At 42.6% G+C, this 23,501-nt stretch overlaps 1 protein-coding gene across 1 annotated transcript; it reads right to left on the bottom strand.

Annotated features, from left to right (window-relative positions):
* Positions 1 to 4,299: 4,299 nt before the first annotated feature.
* Positions 4,300 to 22,667, bottom strand: DBX2 (developing brain homeobox 2). The gene is made up of 4 exons (XM_019543948.1): positions 22,643 to 22,667; positions 21,743 to 21,838; positions 15,776 to 15,963; positions 4,300 to 6,092 (listed from the first exon to the last, which is right to left on the bottom strand). Exons 1-4 carry the CDS (start codon positions 22,665 to 22,667, stop codon positions 5,748 to 5,750), a joined length of 654 nt encoding a protein of 217 aa, XP_019399493.1. The 3' UTR covers positions 4,300 to 5,747.
* Between the last annotated feature and the right edge of the window lie 834 nt (positions 22,668 to 23,501).

Raw genomic sequence — 23,501 nt, 5'->3', positions numbered from 1 at the left:
GCAGCTGTTTCATGCCATAGATCAGTCTTGCTCTGTTATGCAGATCCTTTCAGCTAACTCATATTTTGCAGTGGATCCATAAAACCAACCTTTAGCAAATTCTTTTGTGCCATGGACAGAAGTATATATAGGATTGGTCAACAGATCTGTATTTTTAACAGCTGATTGAGGTTCATTTAACAATTAGCTAAGTAAAGAGACACAGAGATATCTCAAAGGGGAGCCTCTTTTCAGTTTTAGAAGAAAACAGGTTCACTAATAATCCATTATTGGAAATAATATTTCAGATTAGCACTATCCAGTGCACATTTCTCATTCTGCTTCAGAGAACAATTTCCCAACAAACATTTTTAATAATACCCATATTTTCTTACATATAATTTGTGGCCAGACCCAACCCACCAAATCTGATCTGACACATGGCGCCACACCTGGGTCTAAACTCATGTGTTGGTTCTGGGGCCATGTTCTCAGTCACAATTGTTGTGCCGAGTTGGGGACTGTGTGCTGGTTCCAGGACCACATGCTGATCAGACCTGGCACTTGGCTCCAGAGCCAAAGCACAGTCCTAGTCCATGGGGCCAGACCCAGCATGACTCCAGAGTGGACAGCCCTGGACCCAGTGCACTGAGTTGGACCTTGCACATGATTCTGGAGCCAGCACATAGGGTTGGACTTGGCACATCAGGCTCAGCTCACTAGCTGCTGCCACGTATTTACCTCAAAGATCTTTTTTCCCACCTTAGGCTCCCCCTCAAAATCAAGGTGCATTACTACAGACAGGGTGCATTATATGCAAAAAATATGGCAACTTACAGTTCTGAATAATACTTTCCCATATCAAAATCACATACCTCCTCTGTTGGACCATCTCTCAAGTAATAACTTTGAAGTAAAATATGGGCATGTTCCTGTTTTTCAGCTGAGCAATACCACTAAAAATATATATTGTGTAACCCAGAGGTATGCAAAATATGGCCCATGGGCCAAATCTGGCCCACCAAATGATTGAATCTGACCTGCAGGGGTCACTCATCAACTGACTGAATCTGGCCCACAGTTGTCCCTGTGACGCTCCACATGGGACTGAGAACTGCCCAGGGCAGCCTGCGCTGTGCTCCTACCTGTGCCCACTGGCCTGGGTCCAGGACAGTGCATAGAGTTTACTGGCAGGGCTGCTTGTAGTGTGGCTGCAGCCACCTGGGTTCTGCTTGCCCACTCGACGTGGGTGGTCAAGTGGGTGGAAGGAAGCTGGAGACGGAGCCCTGCAGGCTGGGGCAGGAGCTGCCTAGCTGAAATTTCCTCCCTACCCAGAGTGGTGCAGCAGAAGACGGAGCTGCTGCTGGAGGTGAGGGGAGCCGAGTAGCACCAGGGCAGCAGCATCCGCAAGGGGAGCAGCCCTGCTGGTAAAAAGTGCATGCTAGTTGGGGCTGGCCCAGCACGTATAGGCAGAAAAATGGTATGGGCTGCCCCAGGCAGGTGCAGGCAGGGCTCAGTCTCATGCAGAGCCCTGCAAGAGCAACTGCAGACCACACCACCTGGGTGAGCTCTACTGCACTTTTCCCCTGCCCCCTTCTCCCTTCCCTCACCCCCAGCTGGCTCCTGTGACCTAGTGTCCAGGCACCCCGTCATGCACATACCATGCACATGCCCCCCAAACTCCACAGGGCAAGAGTGGGCAGAGTAGATTGCAGCTCTGCCCTGGGCCCTGGCCCCATGCTGTCACCACCCTGTGACCCAGCTCCATGATCCTGGCTTAACCTGCCCATCCTGCTCCTAAACAGTTACAGCCCCATTCCACATAGGTAGATTTGGTGAGCTGTTGCAGCGGGAGAAACTAGGGAGTGCTGACTTGGCACATGACAACTCATCAAAACTCCCTTTGTGGCCACCAGACCCAAATAACTGATCACCCCTGATGTAACCCCATAATTCAGAACATGCCTTGTGACACTTTTTACACCTCTATGATCTTCATATTGTATATCATAAATATAGTTCAAAACACTTACCAGAAATTTTGTAACTTGTTTATGTTCCCTTTGTTCTTTCGTAATTGGTATTTGTATGATGCAAAGAATACCAGTGTCTTCAGTTTGATCCATCAATAGCTGGACAATTCAGAAGACAACAGCAAAATAAATCTCCTCTATACTTATTAATTTCATGCACAGTGGTGTTTCCCACTTGTGGAGATTTCACAGTGTAAGTTGAAGATAAATTTTCCCTGTGAAATAGCATAAAGTAAGTGGGATCAAAGTTGTACACATCACAGGTTTATATTAATTTTGGTTTAAAACTATTTTAGAGATGGTCCAAAATCTATGAGTGTTTGAAAAAAAGTTGGATCATTATGTTAGAACCACCAAGTTAAAATTTTACCCTCAGCTTCTGAAGAATACGTTTCACAGCTAGGGTATTTAAGAGTTCTGAAGGGCCCTAAAGTGTTCTGGCTTTGAACAAACTATGGCAAAACAAGGTTTTGTTCATTTATAACAAAACCAAAAAAAACCAAAAAAAACCTATCAAACCAATTCTACTTGAACTAGGCTTGATCTTTGCCTCAGTGAGTTACGCTAAACAAATCACCTTTACAGGAAATCAGTGAAGAGATTTTAAGGTTATTCAACATTTGGCAACTTTAAATGGAGGGAGAATTTTAAACCTCTTCAGCTCAATGCATCCCAAATTTAACCATCCTTGATAATAACACTTCAGTCTACAAGGATTGGGTGATAGCTCCTGCATCGTCAACCAGTTAAGAGGACCTGCCACATATACCCTATATCACTACTACAGCCACACTAAGGCCAGGTACAAACATTATATTTTTACTGCTATAAGTGATCAGAAACCAGTGTATAGCCATAACAGAAGTTTGGCACACAGACTGGCTTAAAAATGGCAAAACCCAGTCTAATATTTGCCCCCTCCACACCCCTCCCCCCCCAAAGGGCAAACGTGTTCTGTTCACTGCTGAACTAAACTATGCCACTTACAAAAAAAACCACTGAATAATTTAGATAGATTCCACCTTGGGCTTTTTGAATGTCCATACCTAGCCTAAAGGAGCACACCTAGAGAGCCCCGTATTATCTCCAACCCCACATAGAGTCTTCCCACACAGTTAGTGCGGGTGCTAATCAGGAACATACAGATTGCCTTCAGTTAATCTTAAAAAACACAGATTATCAACCTGCTTTAAATGCACACCTTTTTAAAGCCTGGCTTTTGCTACTCCCCTTAGTTTCTCTTCTCCCTTGCTTCTCAGCTGGGGCTGCACAAGTGAGAGAAGGGAAGGGTCACCCTGGAATCTTTTAACACATGCAGCAATCTAAAGAGACTCTCTCCCCTCCCATCAAGCCCAGGAGCAGCTGGGAGTGTCTGGCCCCCTTTCGTGTATTTAGAGAAGCTGCAGTTCTCCAAGCAACAGAGCAGAGCACTTCAGAACTCTTAACAGGAGGGAATAAGTGGGAATTCTGCACATGTAGGAGGAAATCACTCTTCAGTGCATGGATTCAGTCTGATTGGCTATTCATCCCCAGCAGCTGGTGAAATAGGGAAGGCAGGCAATCCAAGAGGCATGTATCCAAGAGACTGGTAAGCGGGTCTAAAAAAAGCTATGAAGCAAACCCTGTAAAGTTGGAAGCCCTTGAGGTTGATGCGTAGACATGAATATTTATCTTGAAATATTAAAAGACTGACCTTTGGCATGTTAACTTCATATAAATCCAATCTTTCCAAATAGTTCTAACAGATGTGAGCAGTCCCCACAACTTTGCTAGGACAGCTTGAGGTGTATGTTATCTGATGTGTAAAAGCCATCCATCCAAAAGGACCTAAGTAGGATTGATGTTGTGCATATGCCCTTGGCACAAGAGTGAATTATATTACCTATTATTCATTTGAGATACATGAGAGAGGCTTTGCTGCATCAAGTCCTGTGCACACAACTTTACCCTCAGTGATGGACGCCAGGAGGCATTTACCAGCTAGTGTTCTGTATTTAGAGAAGAAATTACATCTTATTTTTCACTGCTTACATTTGCCCTTAAAGAAACCTAGGAAATTAAATATTAAACCACAGTGTTAAGACTGCATGCAGTTAGGCACTCAGAATTCAGAAGGCAAGGATGAATGCATAGACTTAACTTGGCCTCTTTGTGCATTATGAGACAATTTCTTTACTGAAATCTTGAATTTTCTTAGCTATGTATATATGTACATTTTTAGAAAGTATTTCAGTATATAATACTGTAACATGTACTAATTGTAGCTGATAATCATCTAGGGAAGGTATTTAAATAAGGATTGTACGTCTTTATTGCAGACTGGGGTTAAGCAAGCTATTAGAATCAGTCATAGGCTGTGTGATGCAGTTAGAAAATATAATCACAATCACCTCCTGGTATCTTACAAAGTACCACACGATTTTATAACTAAACATCCTCCCCACACTCTCAAAAAAAAAAAAAAAAAAGAAAAAAGGGGGGGGGGTCTTACTCATGACAAAATATGCCTACCCATTCTTTTCAACAAATATACTAAAAAATACATGATGAAAAAACACTTTCCTCTCTGATTTTGAGCTGCTTAATCTATAAGGTGCAAATCTACTCTGGCTTCTAACTATATCTTGCCTCTCAAATGAACAATAAGTGATTTTTAAATTTGAAAGAGTGAATTTCTTAAAGTGGATAGAGCAAGCAATTCATTTCAAGCAAAGTAATTTTAATAATATTATTTCAGGCCGCTTATAATACACAGACTATATACTGTATTGGATACACAAATATGCTAATGAATACTCATTGCAATCCACTTAAATGAATAGGCAGGAATAAGTCTACCACAGCATCCCATCCCATCCCTTAAGTATTTTTCTTTTTATAGGATGAAAGTGGCTGTTTGAATAAATTACAGCACTGCTGCAGATTCTATGTGATCTCTAATTTTCCTATTGCTATCCTGGTTTTGACATGCAAAACAAGATACAAGAGACTATGCTGTCAATCTGACAGAGGCCACTGAAATACAGAATTAAAGCTGTTGTATTTTTCACACTTGAGAGAGGAATGGACTCCAAGAATTACATTTCCTGGCAATTCCCAGCGTGTGTCCAAATTAAAGTGATCTGAATGCAGGGACTTATTGGATTTTTTTTAAATATTAAATTATTTTATTAGAATTAATCATCTGACTTGTTGTATTGTATCTGCAACTGTATCCTGACATAAATATTGAAGGACAGTAAAAAATCGTTAAAAGAAAAATAAGTATTTGTAACATGAACTTATTGTGAATTTCACACATTGTAAATAAGTTTAAAAACAAACCAACCAAAACACCCTATTATCTTGAGAAAAATGGTTAGTCTTGCTCAGTGCACAAAAGGAAATTAATTGGTCTAACAGCAGTGAGAGATAAAACTGAGTCTATGTGAGTTTTAATGAATACTTATATACAGAACAGGATAAAAATCATAGCAAAATTTCAGCTTTATACTCTTCACTTCATTTTACTTACCATCAGTTCCTATTTACTTTTAAGTTCAGCACAAGGCCAGAAAAGACATGAGAAAACATTGAATATTGAAGAATATTTCTTTCTTAAAGCATTAGTTGTATGTAATTTTAATGGCGTTAGATTTCAGAAACTGATGAGGCATAAACTAGTTAGCTTTACAGTGTTCAAACACTGTTAATCTTAAAAGAACACAGGCTTCAAATGAGCAGTCTTCAATCAATTTACAGAACTCCATCATTCTTTATTACTGAAGATGTAACTGCCTTTGTTGCAGTGTCTTGCTCAGGGTACACATACGTGCCCTGCAATGAATTTGCTCTTTGAGGTTGTGCACTATGGCCATTACTCAGTCTCTCTGCAGGTTCTGGAGATTTCTCCTGCCATCTTGGACTTGCCTGCTCTTGAGACACTTTCCATACAGAGGGGCATGAGGAGGTCAAATTCAGAGTGGATCTTGAGAGGTAGTTCTCTTGAAGACCCTCTTCTTGAAGGCACCTGTTTGAAAGCACTTCTTTTTCTTTGGAGTTTCGCCATTTCATCCTTCGGTTCTGAAACCAAATCTTCACCTGTTTACAGGTTAAAAGGAGATTTTACTGATTTTAAAATCAACCTTGCCTTTATACTTTTCTTTGAAGCCCTTAATTTTATACTCTCCTTTCTGGGTCTATTGAAATCCAAAGCAGTGGAGTCCCAGTGAAGTCTGTGGAACGGTGTTGATTTACAGTCAGCTAAAGGTCTTTTATTTACAACAACCTCCCTCTATTTGGACCACCTCTGAAGAGATGAGGAGACATCTTAATAGATTAGAAAGAAGGCACATTAGTGCCTAAGAAGATGGCAAATTTCCACAGCATCATCTCCTCAATCTACAAGGATTCCCAATTAAAATAAGAGTGTCACAGTATAAGCTATTCATGGCGAGATTACAAGTGCGATTTCTAAGGAATGTTGGTGTATATTAAGGTGTAGTGCTAGTGATCAATCAGTCACACTTTTTGAGTTAATATCCAACCTAATGTGCACTGCTCAGGCATGCCACTAGAGGGCTGGTGAGCAGGGACATGGCTAGGAACTGCATACCTTTTCCATGCCTGCCCTGCTTGCTGACTATCTAGCCACAGGACAGGCTGAGGAGGAGGGAGGGAAGGCCTGCCCCCCATGCCACTTGAATTTTTCCTTCCACACCCCCACCCCAAATCCCCTCACTGCCCCCCACATCAGCCCTTGGATCCAAGCTAGGTAGCACAGCTCAAAGATAATCCTTGCCCTAAATGGCATAACTTTAAGAGGCCTAAAGAGCACTTAGCACTTGTTAATGAACTTTAATGCATGATCACTCAGGTCTCAAGTGCTCTTAACATGATCTAATTGCAATGTGTAATCTCACCCAAAGAAACTTACAGGTATGTTGGGCAGCCATTTCAATAATGCAGATGCCACTAGCTAGTTCCCCAATCCACTGATTTCAGTATTAAGCTGATACAAGCACTGCTGATTATTTTGTGCAGGCACCACAGGTTTTAGCTTTTCTTACCTCATTAATACTCATATGAGCCTGACCTCAGCCTCTGCTCACTGTTTACACCTTATTCAGGTTCCTTTCCTTGTTATACCAACTTCCTTATTTCTACAGGCCTTATCTCATGGGACCCTGAGCATGTGTTTTATTTAGATCTCAGTAAGTGTAACTAAGGATTAGACCGTGTTCAAAGCCAGGGGTTCTCAACCAGGGGTGCTTGGGAAGGCCCCAGAGGGTATGCGGCAGCAGTGCAGAGAAGTGGGGCCACCAGCACTTTGTGCCACTGTGCGCCTCTGATGCTTTTATTTTTGCCAGCACTGCATGCTGCTGCCGCCACGCACCACCAGCACCTCCAGTTTTGTCACTGTGAGCGCACGGGACCCCCTTTTCCTGGAAAATAAAGGCATCATAAAGCAATCAATCAACCTGAATTTTGGGGTTGTGTCCAGGCATCCCTGAAGAGTCCCCGACCTGAAACTTTGAAAACTGTTCCAGAATCATCCCACTCCCTCCCAAAATATTCCCGCTGTGTCAGGCTGTGTTCTGCTATGTCTGCTGAGAGGACAAATCCAGCCCTACTGCTCCTGGTTCAGATGACAGCCACGAGCTAACTCTTGAACTAGATGCATAATAGCCACGTCCGAGCACCAATGTGCCAGGTTAGCTTTGCTGTATTGCGTCCAGTTTTGGGCTCCACAATTCAAAAAGGACGTGGAGAAGCTTAAGAGTCCAGAGGAGAGCCACGTGCATAATTAGAGGTCAGGAGAACAGACCTTATGACAAGAAACTGAGAGCCATGGGACTTTTCAGCCTGGAAAAGCACAGGCTCAGCGGCAACCTGATGCCCACCTACAAGTTTGTAAGGGGTGTTCACCAGGACCTGGGGAAACGTTTGTTCACCAGAGCGCCCCAAGGGATTACAAGGTCAAACAGTTATAAACTCCTGCAAGACCGTTTCAGGCTGGACACAAGGACGAACTTCTTTACTGTCTGAGTCCCCAAGGTCTGGAATGGCCTGCTGCTGGAGGTGGTACAAGCACCTACTTTGAATGCCTTCAAGAGAAACCTGGATGTTTTTCTTGCTGGGTTCCTATGACCCCAGCTGACTTCCTGCCCCTGAGACAGGGGGCTGGACTCGATGATCTACCGAGGTCTCTTCCAGCCCTAATGTCTCTGAAATCTATGGAAAGCTAATTATCTTGCCCAGTGTCACACTAAAACAGCTACCCTAATCATCACAATTAGAAGTGGTATAGAGCATGGGTCAGCAACCTGTAGTCTGAAGGCAGGACCTGGCCCATGAAGGAATTGTTTCTCACCAACAGAGCCAGGACAGCAGCCTTATGCAGAGGCATGATGTGTCAGCCAGTTCACAGGTGGCAGCCAGGTCAGAGGCAGCAGACCTCCTCAGACTAAGTGTCATTAATTCAGCCTGCCACTGCTTACAGGTTGCCAACCCCTGGTGTAGGCCACTTCTGGTTCCAGTAGTCTGTGGAGCAACTGGGACTGTATTTTGATTTTTTTCCCCTGAAAAAAAAAAAAAATCAGTCACTGATGTTTAACGACATAATACATGCATTTAGTAATAGAACAACATGGTAGTGATATTAAACACCAAATTCTGAAGTTCTATTTTAGGTAGGTATGTAAAGGAGTTGGGAACATCCAAATAGGTCACCTTTTGGACTAATCTTTTTAGTGTTCCTCTCAGTTCCAAGGGTCTCTATTCTCAGGCCACTGTAAGTTCTGTTGAGAGGTCTGCTATTTCAAGTTTGCTTTGACATCAGGACTCCAGTATGAGTTGTACTGCCATTAAAACAGTTCCCCCGTGACTGCTCAGTAATATGTACAGAAGGTGCTAATAGAATGTAGTGCTGAGCTAAATTACCTCCTCCCTAGATTTCTGGGCAGAAAACTGGAAGCAGAGCAGAAGATGATTCCCTGCTCCTAAATCACTGAGGAACTTCATAGGGCAGAGCCCCAGAAATGGACAGTAGATAGAGTGATAGGAGTAGATGGCGACAGTGTTCAGAGCTGATTTTCCTCCACTTTGAAATGCAGATATCAACTTTTGAATGCATATCACCATGGAATAAATTAGGGACTCTCTGGGTATGCCTATACTGCTACCTAGGGCTACTATCTGACCTCTGGCTCAAACCCATTGACCATCTATGTTAAAAGCCACTTAGTTCACCCTTTGGTGGTAGCTCAGCCTGCCCCAGAAGCTCACCTCCGTGTCAGACCAAAAGGCTGGGTACAGACTGGGAACCAACTAGCTAAGCAGCAGATCTTCAGAAAAGGACATGGGGGTTCCAGTGGACAATAAGGTGAATATAAGCCAACAGTGTACCTTTGATGCAAAGAAGGTTAATGGCATACTGTGCTACATTAGTAGGACTACTGCCAGAAGATCAAGGGCACCATCTCTAGGGGTGGTCATAAGCCCCTGAAGACCAAACAAATTTCTTGTACCCTGCTCTATGGCCAGTCTGCCCTCCTCTCAACGGCTATGCCTTGATGTTAGTTGTTGTAAATAGTGTGGGAAACTGCCTTGGTCTTATTACAGTGACCGCCAGAATTGTGGCCAAGGTTCATGGGCTGAATTGTGTGGCTCCATTCCACCACTATACCACAATCCAAGCCTTGCAGCTGGCACCCTCACTGATGTTCTACCAGTTGCTTATGCAGCCCCTCTGTGAATCTTCTAACCCCTTGACCTCTCTCAGCCTTACTCAAGGCCCTCAGACCCCTTGGTCTCTCATCACACCCTTTTCTGGGCTGCCAGACACCTTGATCTCCCTCTCAGTCCCTCTTGGGTTGCCAGACCCCTCAGTCTCTCCTCTGGCCCCTCTCTAGGCCCTCAGATCCCTCGACTTCATACAACCCCTCCATGGGCTACCAGGTCCCTTGGTCTCTCTCCCTGCCACCCTCTCTTGGCCGCCAGCCCATTTGGTCTCTTGTCCCAGACCCTTTTGGTCCTCCAGGTGTTGCCTGGCCCCTTTCCAGGATGTTGGACCTTTCCAGTCCCACTCTTTCCTGGCCCCTCACTCAGCTGCTGGATCCACATGTTCTCAATCTTCTTGGCCCTTTTCTGGGCCTCTGGACACACATGGTCCGGGTCTTCCCTAGCCCCACTGTGGGCCCCTGCTCTCGTTGCCCAGTGCCTTTCTGTCAGGGTGTGCTTCCCTAGCCTTCCACCTCCATGGGGTAACCCACAAGCCACTGGAGCTGAGGCTTTCCAGTGCACCATACTCACCTTTCCCTGGGCACACATGGCATTTCAGGAAGGCAGCCCCACCATGCTAACCAGCCCCAGTAGGGTGCAGTTTCAGGTCTTGCCTGGGACTAGTCTTCTGGCCTTCCTGATCTTACCTGTCCATCTCTGGGCTCTCTCTAGATACCATACAACCCTCCTGAGCTGCTAACCTCTGGACCCGCAGGCCCCAGCTCCATCTTACATCTAGGCCCTCATCTATCTCTGGCCCCTGGCTCTTTCCTCAGATCCCTTTCTTTGATCCCTCCTCCCTGGATGGCCTAGTACCAGCCACCAACATCCCAGGCTGCACACCCCTTGACACTTTCCTCTCAGCTGTGGCCACACAAGGAACTCTGGCCTCTCCTAGGCCCTGGCCCTGCCTTGGGCCAGGCAAGAACTCCAGGCTCTCCTGGCTCTAGCAGTCTCTACTGTGGTCTATTTCAAACTTTGGCTCCTCCTGGGCCCAGGCCCTGCACAAGCCAGTTGAGATTCGCAGGGTCCCTTTCTTCTCTGTGGGTCTACCCTGTTGGGCCCCTCCACAGATCACTCACTCAGAGCCCTACACAAGTCTTCACTAACACAGCCCCTTCCTTCTCTGGGCTCATCTGGACCCCTCACTAGGCCCCCACACTGCCTCGCTCACCGGGTTCACTCAGACCCTTCAGTAGGTCTCTCAAACACTCAGCCCTTCCTCTTAAGGCTCACTTTGCCACTCAACAGGCCCACAGACTCACAGCCCTTCTCAAAGGGCTCACCTGGTCCCTCCAGAGGCCTCTGTACACTCAGCCCCTCTCTTACCTGGCCCCTCAAGAGACCCACATACTCTCAGCCCCCTTCTCAGGGCTCTGGACCCCACACTGGGTCCCCAGGAACCTCCTCCATCTCCTTAGTTCCTACTCAAGCCTCCAGACTGTTTCAGATGCTACTCTCCTTGTTGACATTCAGGAGCTGCAGCCCTTCTGCTGGACAATGTTCCTTCACCAGCTCTCAAGCTGTTCCTGCCAGCTTTCCTCTCAGGGTCTGAGCTTATAATTTGCCTAAGCCCAGCCCTCCTCCCAACAGGAGACTCCCTTGATCAGGCCTAGCCTCACCTGCTGGCTCCCTGGATCAGCTCCCTGGATCACCTACAATTAGGCCTCACCCCTACCTGCTGGTGGCTCTGCAGGATGCCTGACCTCTTCAAGTGGCAGGCACTCCAAGTGCCCTGCCACAATTATTCCCCTCTATTCGGCACTGGTGAGGCCACATATAGAGTACTGTGCCCTTGCCCACAGAAAGGATGTAGACAAATTGGAGAGAGTCTAGCAGAGGGCAGTTAAATGGTTTGGGGCCTGGAGCAAATGACTTCTGAGGTGAGGCTGAAGAAACTGGGTTTATTTAGTCTGGAGAAAGGAAGACTGAGAGGGGATTTAATAGCAGCCTTCAACTACCAAAGAGGATGGAGCTAGACTGTTCTCAGTGGTGGCAGATGACAGGACAAGGAGCAATCGTCTCAAGTTGCAGCAAAGTTTAGGTTAGGTACTAGGAAAAATAAAATTCTGGACAAATTCACAACTATTTAAAAAAGAACACACATTCTGATACAGTGGAGACAAAAATAATCATGAAAGAGGAGTAGGTTCACTCATACACAAGGACTCAGTCAAATCAATCTTAAAACCACAAGCTAATAACAGCTGAATAATTTCTATCCAGATTCTTGTGACACCCAACAACATCATAATCATCCAAGTATATGCATGAACATCTGACTGAGCTGAAGAAGAAATTGAAAATTTCTATAACCAACTAGACGAAACAGTAGCAAAGACACCAAAGAAAGATATTCTTATTGTCCAAGGTGACCAGAATGCCATAATTGGCACAAATGCACACAAAGAATGACCAGGGGACAGCAGAAAAATATGAAATTAGGGAACACTAATGACAGAGGACAGACTGCTGGAATTTGCACAATTATACAACCTTGTACTTGACAACACCACATAAGATCATAAAGAATAATATAGCATTCACCAGGTGGCATCTACAATGAACAAATCAATTACATTTCATGTCCAAATGATTTCTGATCAAGCATCAATCCAAACAAGATCTGCACATTTCCAGGTGAAGATCATACCAAAAAGTCACAAAGAGTTTAGTATAACCTAGAAAAAAACTAAAAGATCCATCAGTCAAAGCTGACTTTAAAGTAAAAATAGGGGGCAGGTCTGAACCACTTCTAATGCTAACTGACTTACAGAACATTACAGATGACTTCATTCAAGCACTCAATGGAACTACATAAAAATACTTGGAAGAACAATGAAGAACCTACCATGGATGAATGACAAAATCATGGACATTTGTGATGCATGCAGAGAACTATCAACGTCAATCAGACTATAACAGCCTCCAACACAGAAATGCAAAAAAAAAAAAAAAAAAAGTGAGAAATAAAATAAGGAAAGCAAAAGAGAACTGGATTCTAGATAGATGTGAAGAGATTCAAAGAGGCTCTGAACACAACAGCAAGTAAGTTTTTGAGAACTTGAAAAATATAGCTGATATGCATCAAGCAAGAACAACTGCAATAGAGGACAAAAATGGTGACTTGCTTACTGAAAACAATGCAATACCCAAAAGATGAGCCAAGTATGTGAAAGAACTATATACTCACAATATAAAAGCAGACACATAAGTAATAACTTAACTAGAGAAAGGAGGATCTGGAACTGCAGAAGAAGATAGAACCTTAGACATCACAAAAGAAGTAGAAGAAGCTATCAGAAACAGGAAAATGGAAAAGCAACTAGAGTGGACCAACACACCTGCAGAAGTATTAAAAACATGGAATAATATGGACCAAGACAACTGACATACTGCACAAATTCTGCAATATGATATGGAAAAGGAAAACCTGGCCAACAGAGGACAAAAATCAATAATAATCCCTATCCCAAAAAAGGGGAATCTACACCAATGTACTAACTGCCATATCATCAGCCTCCTCAGTCATCCAAGTAAGGTACTGCTTAGGATAATATTAAACAGACTCAAGCTGCAAACAGAGAATGTATTAGCGTAAGAACAAGCTGGAATTAAGTCTGGAAGTACCACAGAAAAGATCTCCAGTCCTAGAACCATATGCAAAAAGTACCATGACCACCAACAACAACTCCATCATAATGTCATAGACTTTAAAAAAGCTTTTGACAGGTTGTGGCAACTTTGGCTGACAATGAAAAAGCATAACTTCAGTCCCACATTGATAAGTTTTACAGAAGAACTGTACAACAATACAAGTAGTGGAGTCCTGCTTGACAACAACATTAGTAGGAATACACCCAAGTTGCCTGGTCTCACCCCGCTTATTTAATTTATACCTCGAACAAATCATGTCAGATGTCAGATGTCTTAGATAACTTCACTGGAACAGCGTCAGTTGGAGAATGAGAAATTAACAACCTTCATTTTGCTGATGACATTGATCTAATAGCTGGAACTGCAAATGAGCTTAAGGAAATAACAGAAAGGCTGCATAAGACTACAAAGATATGGAATGGAAATTATTGCGAAAAGCAAAGTAATGATAACCTTAGCCGATAGCAATGGTTATGCATCAGTAAAAATTTGTAATGAGAAGCTAGAAAAAGTAACACAATTTAAATAGCTTGGAGCAACCATCATAGATGTTGCTACGTCAAAAAATAAGTAAACACAAGAATAGCCATCACCACTGAACAACTAGCCAAGTTAAAGAAAATCTGGAGTAGCAGCAACATCACAATGAATACGAAACTCCATCTACTATATGCTGTTGTCATTTCAACAACTCTTTATGGCTGTGAGATCTGGACACTCACTAGGGCCCTGGAAAAGTAAACTGAGACTTTTGAAATGTGGTACTTCAGAAGACTTCTATGCATACCCTACACTGCACATAGAACATATGAATATGTGAAATATCAAATCAGACAAGAAGTCAGTCAGCAAATATGAACCCTTGCTTGAAGTCAATGAAGCAGAAAGATGCAGTGGTTTCAACATGTAACAAGAAGGCCTGACACCCTTGAAGGAAAGTTATTGCTACTTCAAAGATGCCCCAGCAATCGGTATGGCCTTGGGACTGGCTGACTGACTATGAAAACCTGTCTCAGTAGGAGGGTAGTAAACCACTGGAACAGGTACCCAGTCAGGTTGTGGAAACTCCATCCTTGGGGGTTTAAGACCCAGCTAGACAAAGCCTTGGCTGCAATGATATAGTTGGGAATGGTCCTGCTTTGAGTAGGAGGTTGGACTAGATGACCTCCTGAGGTCTCTTCCAACCTTAATTTTTTATGATTCTGTGATTCCTCCTCAGTTGCTGCTCTCCTGCAGTATATTCAGAATTCACCCAGGCTGATGACCACAAAACACAGGTAGTCTGTCAGGTCTCACCTTGTTTGGCATGCAGCTGCTGTAAGATTATATATACTGGGAGGGGGAGCTTATTTGCATTGGGCTAGTTAACGGTAATGCTCTGGATCTACCCTAAATAACAATACAGACACAGCATCTAATTTAGGCTAGGGACAGAAGTTTCACATAAACTGGTTTAAGTGATCACAAACTGGTTTAAACCTGTAACAGAACAGAAGCTCAGTGCACATAAAACAGTTTTAAAATAGCTGAAACTGGTTTAAGGTATACCTGGTTGAATGTAGTATCAGACTTAACTGATTTGGGTCAAACCAGTTTATGAAACTTCTGTCATAGAATCCTTCCTGGTTCAAGTTAAATCAGAGTCCCCCAGCATCCCAGCATGCTTTGCAGCCCTGGGCTGGGCTGGGCTGTCTGTTCCAGAGAGCAGGGCTGGTCCCATCCCTCTGGTCCCTAACTGAAGCGGTAAGGGCTGGCTGACGAGGGAGTGGCAGAGGGAGCAAGCCCGGCTGGGGATGCAGCCCAGTTGGGGGGTGGGGAACCTGTCCCTGCCAGGCAAACCCTGGCTAGGCGCTGGGGGTGTTAAACAACCGTTTCCCCACTGAAACTTACAGCTGGCTGTGACTATAGACTACAAAGCCCAAAGGCACCTTGAAGCAAGAAGAGGAAGTGACAAGAAACCCTGCAGAGTCCTGCTACTGTAATTCTGGACTGGAAATCACAGAGACGTCGGGGCAACAGGAAGAGGAAGTGAACACATAACTAGAGAGCCATGCTCTAGTGCCCCCCCGCTTCTGGCCTGAGCCACTGCAGTCACGTGGCTGCATTTCCTGAATCAAAGGTAAATGTCTGTTCACTTCTGTTTCAATTTAATCTGTGCAGCTTAGACTAACCTACAAAGACTGAATCGTTTCAGCCTCAGGCTTTTTGACTGCCTTAAATCTTTACTTAGCTGATTTTATTAACATTTTTGCTTGAACAAGGAATAGCCCTGGTTTGTTTATAGTCTTTCCTTCAACAAATCTTTTTCAGACAGAAAATCACGAACATCCTGCTACTCTCTATACCTGTGACTCTTTTAGACCCAAGGTAATGGCAAGTTTCTTTCTGTCCATTTTGCTGATATACTTCTGTTTCTGAAACATTTTCTCCAAAGCTTTCCTCTGGTCCTCAGAAAAGACAGCCCTTCTTAAAATGCCTCTTCGGGCTTTGGAGTTCGAATCCTGGGTCAAAAGAGGCAGAACACTTTCCTCTCCTAAAGGAAAAGGAAAATAGCATAACATGTATAATACAGGTAAGAGAAACATTAAACACTATACTTTACAACACTACCAGTCTGGATTTTCACTTTTGACTTGCTATTGCTGTTAGGAATGTATTAAAATGATTCAGTCACATTCAATAAGGAACACTAGCGTTAGAGATAGTGAAGAGTCTCATTTAAGAGTAGTAAAAACTAAATCCAGTGAGTCTATTAAAGGATATCAGCACAGATTACATTTTACTCCAAACTCAATATGATCAGGGAGAAACATCTATACTTTCCCTTTCACAATGCTATAAGTGGGCAAAGCTTTTCTCAGATGTTTATACTATTCCTATGGAAAATGCAGACTAAAATAATTTCAAAGGGGCTAAACAGACTTTAAATAGTGTGTGTGGGTGTTTTGTTTGTTTAATGAAAAGGCTTTCACAGTAAAGTTTTCCTTAGAAAAGCCCTGGCCATTCATTCTTTATTTATTCTGGAAACTCTGCATTTTGTGTATTAAAAGCTTTTTGGAGTACTTCAATTTATTCCATTCAGCCTCACTTCTAATCCTTATCCCCAGGATGGCAGTTTACAATCACATCTTCTTGAGCTATGTTTGGAGGAAACCCTCTGTTTGGGGAACTCACCCTGGAAAGCAATGCAGAGAAGTGGGTGGGTTGGTGGAGGGACATCCACATTTTCCCACCACTACTCCCAAGATGATCAGAGGAAAAATAAAAAGCCCAGCCTTTCCATAGCCAACCAAGAAGGGTTTTTAACAAGAATTGAGAATGCAGTCACTGACTAGTTATGTCTTGACAGTCTGCCTCCAAGAGCACCAAGTTGCCAGGAAACAAGCTTGGGGAAAGTGACCAGAGGCCCACTAAATATGGCCTAAAGCCAAATGTTATACATTATAACTGGGCAAGGACAAAAGAGACTCCATAGCCCATACCTAAGGGAGAGTTCCTCCTTGGATTCAGAAGGACTAGCTATGTCCACATAGCCCAAGACACCTGTGGGTTTTATGTGAGCCAACACTGAATCACGTACAATTTAGACTCTAAAGGTATATTTCCATCCTCTTACGAAGTCCCTTAATGTACATTTCTCTCTGATAACCTTCAGAATTACTGTGTTCTTAACATATCATTTTTATAAAAACATAGCATGTTTTTGTGCGTTTTTATCCACAGCCTTTAATTTCTACAATTCCCACATTGAAGTAACTGGCAAAATGCTTATGCAAAGTAGTTTAAACAATTCAAATTTTGAAAATTTTAAACTAAACTAAAATTAACCACACTTTTCATGAGACTGTGTCCCTTATTCATAGAAACATTTTGAATTTAAAAAAAAAAAATCCTTTGCAAAGCTAGCTAGATCTAGGTGCAGTTTTCATTACAATTACCTGGAACTGTATCAAATTTTACTTTTTATATATGTTAAATAAAATGTATGAGTACTTATACCACTCTGTGTGTATATAAACATGTACACACACAGAGTGGTATAGATACTCATACACACATTTTATTGCATATGTATATTAGCCTATTTATAGAGATTTATACACGCACTCACATCTCTGTGTGTGGATTATACAGAAAATTATACGTAGTCACAAAATGTCCCCAGTGTGTATATATATCACAATTTATTAGATACTTCTGTAGCACATGCCTGAGTGGTTTAAAATATCTAGTTTTTACGTTAACATGTTGATACATATAAGAGTAAAATTTTGGTAAAGCCATGTTTCAGTTTCAAAATTGGTATATTAAAACCACACACAAATACCACAGTACACTAGATATTTTCATGGCACTTTTGTATGTTGTTATGAGATACAAGAAGACTCTAATCAAACAAAAATATTTGAATTTGGCAGGCAAGTCACAGAAAGTCATGTTTGAACAGGTGCATAACTAGGGAGGCAATCACCCCAGGCATGAAAAAAAAAAAGCTGCTGCTGCCAGCAGCCACATGTTCACAATCACAGGGGCAAACGGAAGTGGCCAGCTCCACTTAGCCCCAGGTGCCCAACCATGTCCCTATGCTGCTGTGCTTAAGCTTGTGCAAAAAAAAAAAAAAAAGTCAACCTCTTCAGGGAAAATTTCAGCTCAGTGCATAAAATTGTCTAAAGAGCCCATTCTGATCCAGGGAGTTTCTTGAGGCCAGAAACTACTATTTTGAATTAAGGTTTCTATACCTCTTTCATGCTAAAGTTATCATAGGCCACAAGGAGAAGCATTTTAGAGCTGCAGTAACATCATTCGTATCTCCAGTAGGATGGATAAGGAAAAAATCTGGGCTGCAATTTAATTTTAAGAATAGTTTGGGAGGTGGTTCCTTCTCAGTCATTGCTGCTTCTAACTTTGCTGAAAGATAAAGTTTATCAGTAAAAACAGGTTGTGCAGATATCTCCTCTCATCCTCCCAATTGCCACCAGGGAGGAAGAAGATACAGTGGACAGTGAGGCTGCCCCTCGTCTCCCCTATTGAACTCTGAAACAGAGTTGTAAGCCAGGGACAGACTGCCAGACTGTGTGACCACATGGTTTTTTTTTCTCTCTAGCTCAGTTTTTCTCAACCCATGGGTCACAATCCAAAAGTGAGTCACAAAAATATTTGAAAAAGTTGCAAACAATTATGGAAAAACTAGCCCCCCCCAGACTAAGATAGACTGTCAGAGGCTCCGCGATCAGGAGCAGCAGGATGCATGTGGGGAGCAGCCAGGATGTAGGAGTGGCGGGACGCACATGGCTGGGCTGAGCCGCTCCCCTTGCCACCAGGGCCAGGCCAGGTGAGTGCAGCAATTCCACTCCACGCTCTCTGCCACCAAGTGAGTGGGGCCTCAGCTGGACCAGGCTAGAGGAGGGGAGTTGGAGCCTGGCCAGCTTGTCCAGGCATGTGTGGGAGGGGAAGGGGAGGACTCAGGCTGCTGCACACAGTCCGGCAGAGGCCCAGGGGGCACATGCCTCCCCCAATTTGTGAGCCGGGCAAGGCAGCTGCTGCTGTGCGCTGGGATTTGCATCCCAAGCCCCACTCACCCCTGCCCCACTCCCTCTCTCACCATGGGGGCCTCAATCTCCACCCCCAACACCCCAGACTGACCTGCTGAGTGGGAGGCAGGGGGCAGTAGATCCTGAGTTGCTATTTACTTCAAAAAGTGATCTTCACCTTAAAAAGTTTGGAGACCACTTCTCTACCTTCTTTTCTATTTTGAACATTATGGTGATGGATGTAATGTAACTAAACAAAAACTAACAACGAAATCTAAATAAGCACCAGTAAATGACAGAGCCAGGCACCATATCAAATTCTGAATGAAATGATTAGTGCTGATCTATCATATTGAGTGTGTCTGCACTTACTTTGTCCTAATCAGTAATATTAGAGGTGATCAGTATGTGAATGCATATACCCATATAATAAGGCTTTTTCCGTTTATGCTATATTGTGGAACAAACTTTCAGCATGCATTTTATTTCTGCTAAGCTACCACCAGAATCAGACATTCCTTGATGCAAGAAGCAGAAGTATAACAGAAATGCAGGATTAGCTAGATGATCCTACTGATGCCTCAGCAAGCATGTACTCCACACCAGGGCCTGGATGGTTTATGTTGCTGAGTGTCTGGAATGCACTGTTCAAAACAAAATAAGACTCCAGCAGAAACTGGTTTGCAAGATACTAATAAATGTATGGAATATTGTAAGCGAGTGGCTTATAAAGACTAGAGCTTTAGATAGGTGTTTTGAGCTCAGTCTGTTGAAATGCCACTTTACAACTACAGACTGAGAACTGCTAACGTATAATTTACATCACTGATTCATTATAGCAAACATAATTAATAAACTACTGAGTGTGATCAATTTGGTCTCAATTTCCTTCAATTAACAGTAAACAGGAGTGATGAACATTCAAAGTGGAGGATGATCTAGGAATTCTGTGTTAATTTATGCACGTAAGAGCCAAATTCACACTTTATAAGCCAAATGGATACCCTCATCAAGCAAGTGAAAAAAAATCAAAAAGTATACCCTGTCTATTTTTCTGGTATATCAGGCAGGATTTGTACACACATTACAACAGTTATAGCAAAATGAATTAAGTGAAACAAGCTGTCTGTCTGTCCTGCTGAACAGACAGAAAGGTTTAATACAATGTGGACATAAACACTAATATGGTACCAAATGTTTGGCAGGTTGATTTTATTTTTTTAAGTCTTTCCTTCGTCTCCTAATATACGGTGATAAATGTCATCTTAATCCGTGGAACAATCTGCATTTGCCTTCATGGCAGAGACCACCTTGAAGGAGCGAGTAAAAGCTTTAGTCATGGTTTCCATTTTTTCATTTGAATTCAATACATTCTAGTTAAATGGACAATTAATAGGTCACTTCCAAAATAGTAGTGTATCAGTCCTGGTTAAAAAACAATCCCCACAGTTGATAATGGGCCCTGTGTATTCAGCAAGTCCCTGTATACACTCCGCTCATCCACTAAATCCCTTTTCAGGTAGACAGGGTTATATGGGAAGATGAGCTAGAATGAGTCTATAAAAGTCAGTTTCATTCACTGCCTTATTTTTCAGTCAAGTGCTTTAAATGGTGTCCAGAAATTCTCTTGGAATGTGAGACAGGAGAAAAGACTGGCACATAGAGCATTGCTTTATGACCATACAAAAGGGCAACTGACCCTTGCCCAGGCCTTTTCAATGTGAAATGGTTCCTAAAGTTCATCTGCACAGTGAAAAATTGTGGTGGGGTCGCGTGTGGATGAGTAAAGTGAAAGTGGTGATTGGTCATGGTGCTGTCAACCATTGTGATGTAGTTCTGGCCATGTAAAATGCTCTGTGGGAAAGTGTCAGCCCCCTAAAGAGGTGTTCAGAAACTTGCAGCTCATTAAACTGCCAGCATTTGCTGCCTCACTTGTCAAGAATCATTCGACTTAGCAACTGCCCTCCTGAAACATTCATAAAAACACATGCACATCTTCAGCCACGGTTTGAATTCAACTGTGATAAAAGTATATGCTTCAGAATGTATAAGCACCAGTTTCCATTTGGATTCAATATTGGGCTCTTTGCTCACTTCTGAGGAGCTAAGAAATTTGTCTCATTTTTATCATCCTTAGCCATAAGGATCTTTATTAACTCTTTATTAAAAAATTGTACAATATGAAATGCAAATCTCAAGATCCAGGTTAAATTTAAGTTAGCTTTATGTGAAAAATCTATTCCAGATCTTTAATCCTTAATATATAACCTTGAACATAGAATAAATATTTTTAAGATTATTATAAGTTCAATGTATAATTTTAAAAATATCAAATTAAGTATGTGTAGGAATTTGTCTGCTATGAACAGAATAAGTGAGTTAAATCATGTTAATAAGAAAGATGCATGCATCATAATTTATGCCAAGCAAACTTTAATATTCAATATCCATTTTATAATCTTTCAGTTCTTTTCTTTCCCCATTTGCGAACAGATTTTTAAACGAGCTACCGATTTTTAAAGGTCTAGCAAAGTGAAAACAAGGAGCTTTCCTTGGTTAGCTCTCTCTGGGTGTCTCAATGCCATTAGAAATCTCTCACAATTGCTCAGTGTATTTAAGTTTGATAAATCTTTGGAAACCTTTTGAATAGGATTGCTGTGATTTTACTAAGGAATTAGCTGCTGCCATTGCATCACCAATTAGTTTTCCAGAACACATTAAATCCTGCTGCTTTGGTTTACAGAGTAACTCAAGCATTACTGATGAAGCATAAAAACTTACTTGGAAAAGCAGTGGGGGATGCAGGGTGCTGACAGGACCCACCACAGCATACTGAGTAGAATGGCAGTGCTCGGAGAAAAAAGTGTTTGGAAAGAGCTGCAAATAAAGCACAGATCTAACTGATTATCTGTTTAATTTAGGTGGTAATCATAAAAAACAGATTTCTAAAAAGTCAGTCTGTAAAGTGCTGCCCCACAAGCTCCATTTCCCTTTATTCAAATTGTGATATTTTTATAGCACATGATGATTGGCCAAAGGTCTTTTTTTCACCTTTTGCAACTTACATATTGCTTAAATTACATTATACTGGACCATCAGAGTATATTTACCATGAAACTATATTCCCATAGATTTCTGTTAGCGCTATTGCTATTACACCTATACCAACTGTACATTTTGAACACACTGGCCAAAATTCATCTCTGGGTGCAAAACCATAAAAAAGCTACTTTATACAACTGTAAGAGTTATCACAAAAAAACCTTTAGGAAAAACTGGTGTAAAATGTACCAGGGGCCAATCAAATGGGTTCTGTAAAAATTAGTTTATAAGACTCAAGGCCTGATTCTGCCACTCGTGTTGAACAGTAATTTACTGCGCAAGTAGCTCCATTTATTCAAAGACTACTTAATAAAGAAAGCTCTTTTCAACTATTAAGAGTTGCAAAATGTGGCTAGTAGAATTGGTAATATTTAATAACAGTTCTTTAAAGTTTTTGAAACCATCTTGTAGAACTCTGTGCAAGTATCTGCAGAATGCTTCAAAAAACAACCCGCCCCCTAAACAAACCAAGCAACCAACCTATAGAAAATATGATTGTGATCTGGTTGTCCAAAGTCTAGAGATATGCTTCAGAGACACTTATAAAGAGAAGGATTTAAAAAAGATTTAAAATCAAACATTGGTTGAGCTTCCTTTCACACATTATCAGATGTAGAACCACCCTGTCAGAAATGGCTGCTCTAAAAGAAGTAAAAAATATATAGTTAAACCTTGTCTCTCTTAACTCACCTAAGTATTTCCACTAGTGTGTCCTAATAACCTGTGAGCTTGTCCCTTCAGTTGAAGTAGTGGGGCAAATAAGATAGACAGGGCTTGTCACTAATTTAAGAATCACAGAAGACAAAAAATGAAAAAAACAATTATCTAACCTTGTCCATCTCCCTGGACCTGCAACCTTGTTCCTTACAGTTGGTAAAGTTTTGTCCACAGTAGTTTTTTAAGCCACAAATATGGGGGCAGGGGGTTCGCTGCTGCCTTTAGAAGTCAAATTCATCTTGCTCTCAAGGAAGCATTCCCCGATATTCAGTATGCTACTTCCATATCTGAAGCATGCCCCTACATACTAGGCTGTGCGAAGCAGCTAGTATTCGCTTTGGATTCAGATTCATCCGATTTGGAGGGCAGCGATTCGATTCGGTGATTTGAATCACTATCCCGAATCAATTCGGCCAAACCTGCTTCGGAGATTCAGCTGCTGCCGAGTCAGTCAAATCACCCCCAGCCTCCCCACCTGCTCTCCCAGCCCCGCCCGCCCCAGCTCCTGGCTCTTTGAAAGAAAAAAAAAAAGCCCCCACTCACCAGCTGCTGACAGGCAGTGGGGACAATCCCTGCTGTCCCCACTGCCCCACACTGCGTGGGGGGCTCTGACACAAGCCCCCTGACCCCAGCCCTCACATGGCTACCCCGCCTGCCTCAGCTCCCAGCCCTTAAAAAAAAGCCCCAACACACTGGCCCATGCTGTGTGCCCCTGCCCCAC

The sequence above is a fragment of the Crocodylus porosus genome, unplaced genomic scaffold (genome assembly GCF_001723895.1).
Source record: "Crocodylus porosus isolate Cpor-Errol unplaced genomic scaffold, CroPor_comp1, whole genome shotgun sequence".
Taxonomy (NCBI): domain Eukaryota; kingdom Metazoa; phylum Chordata; order Crocodylia; family Crocodylidae; genus Crocodylus; species Crocodylus porosus.
Note: the sequence above shows the minus strand (reverse complement) of the source record. Positions and strands in the feature narration are given on the sequence as shown.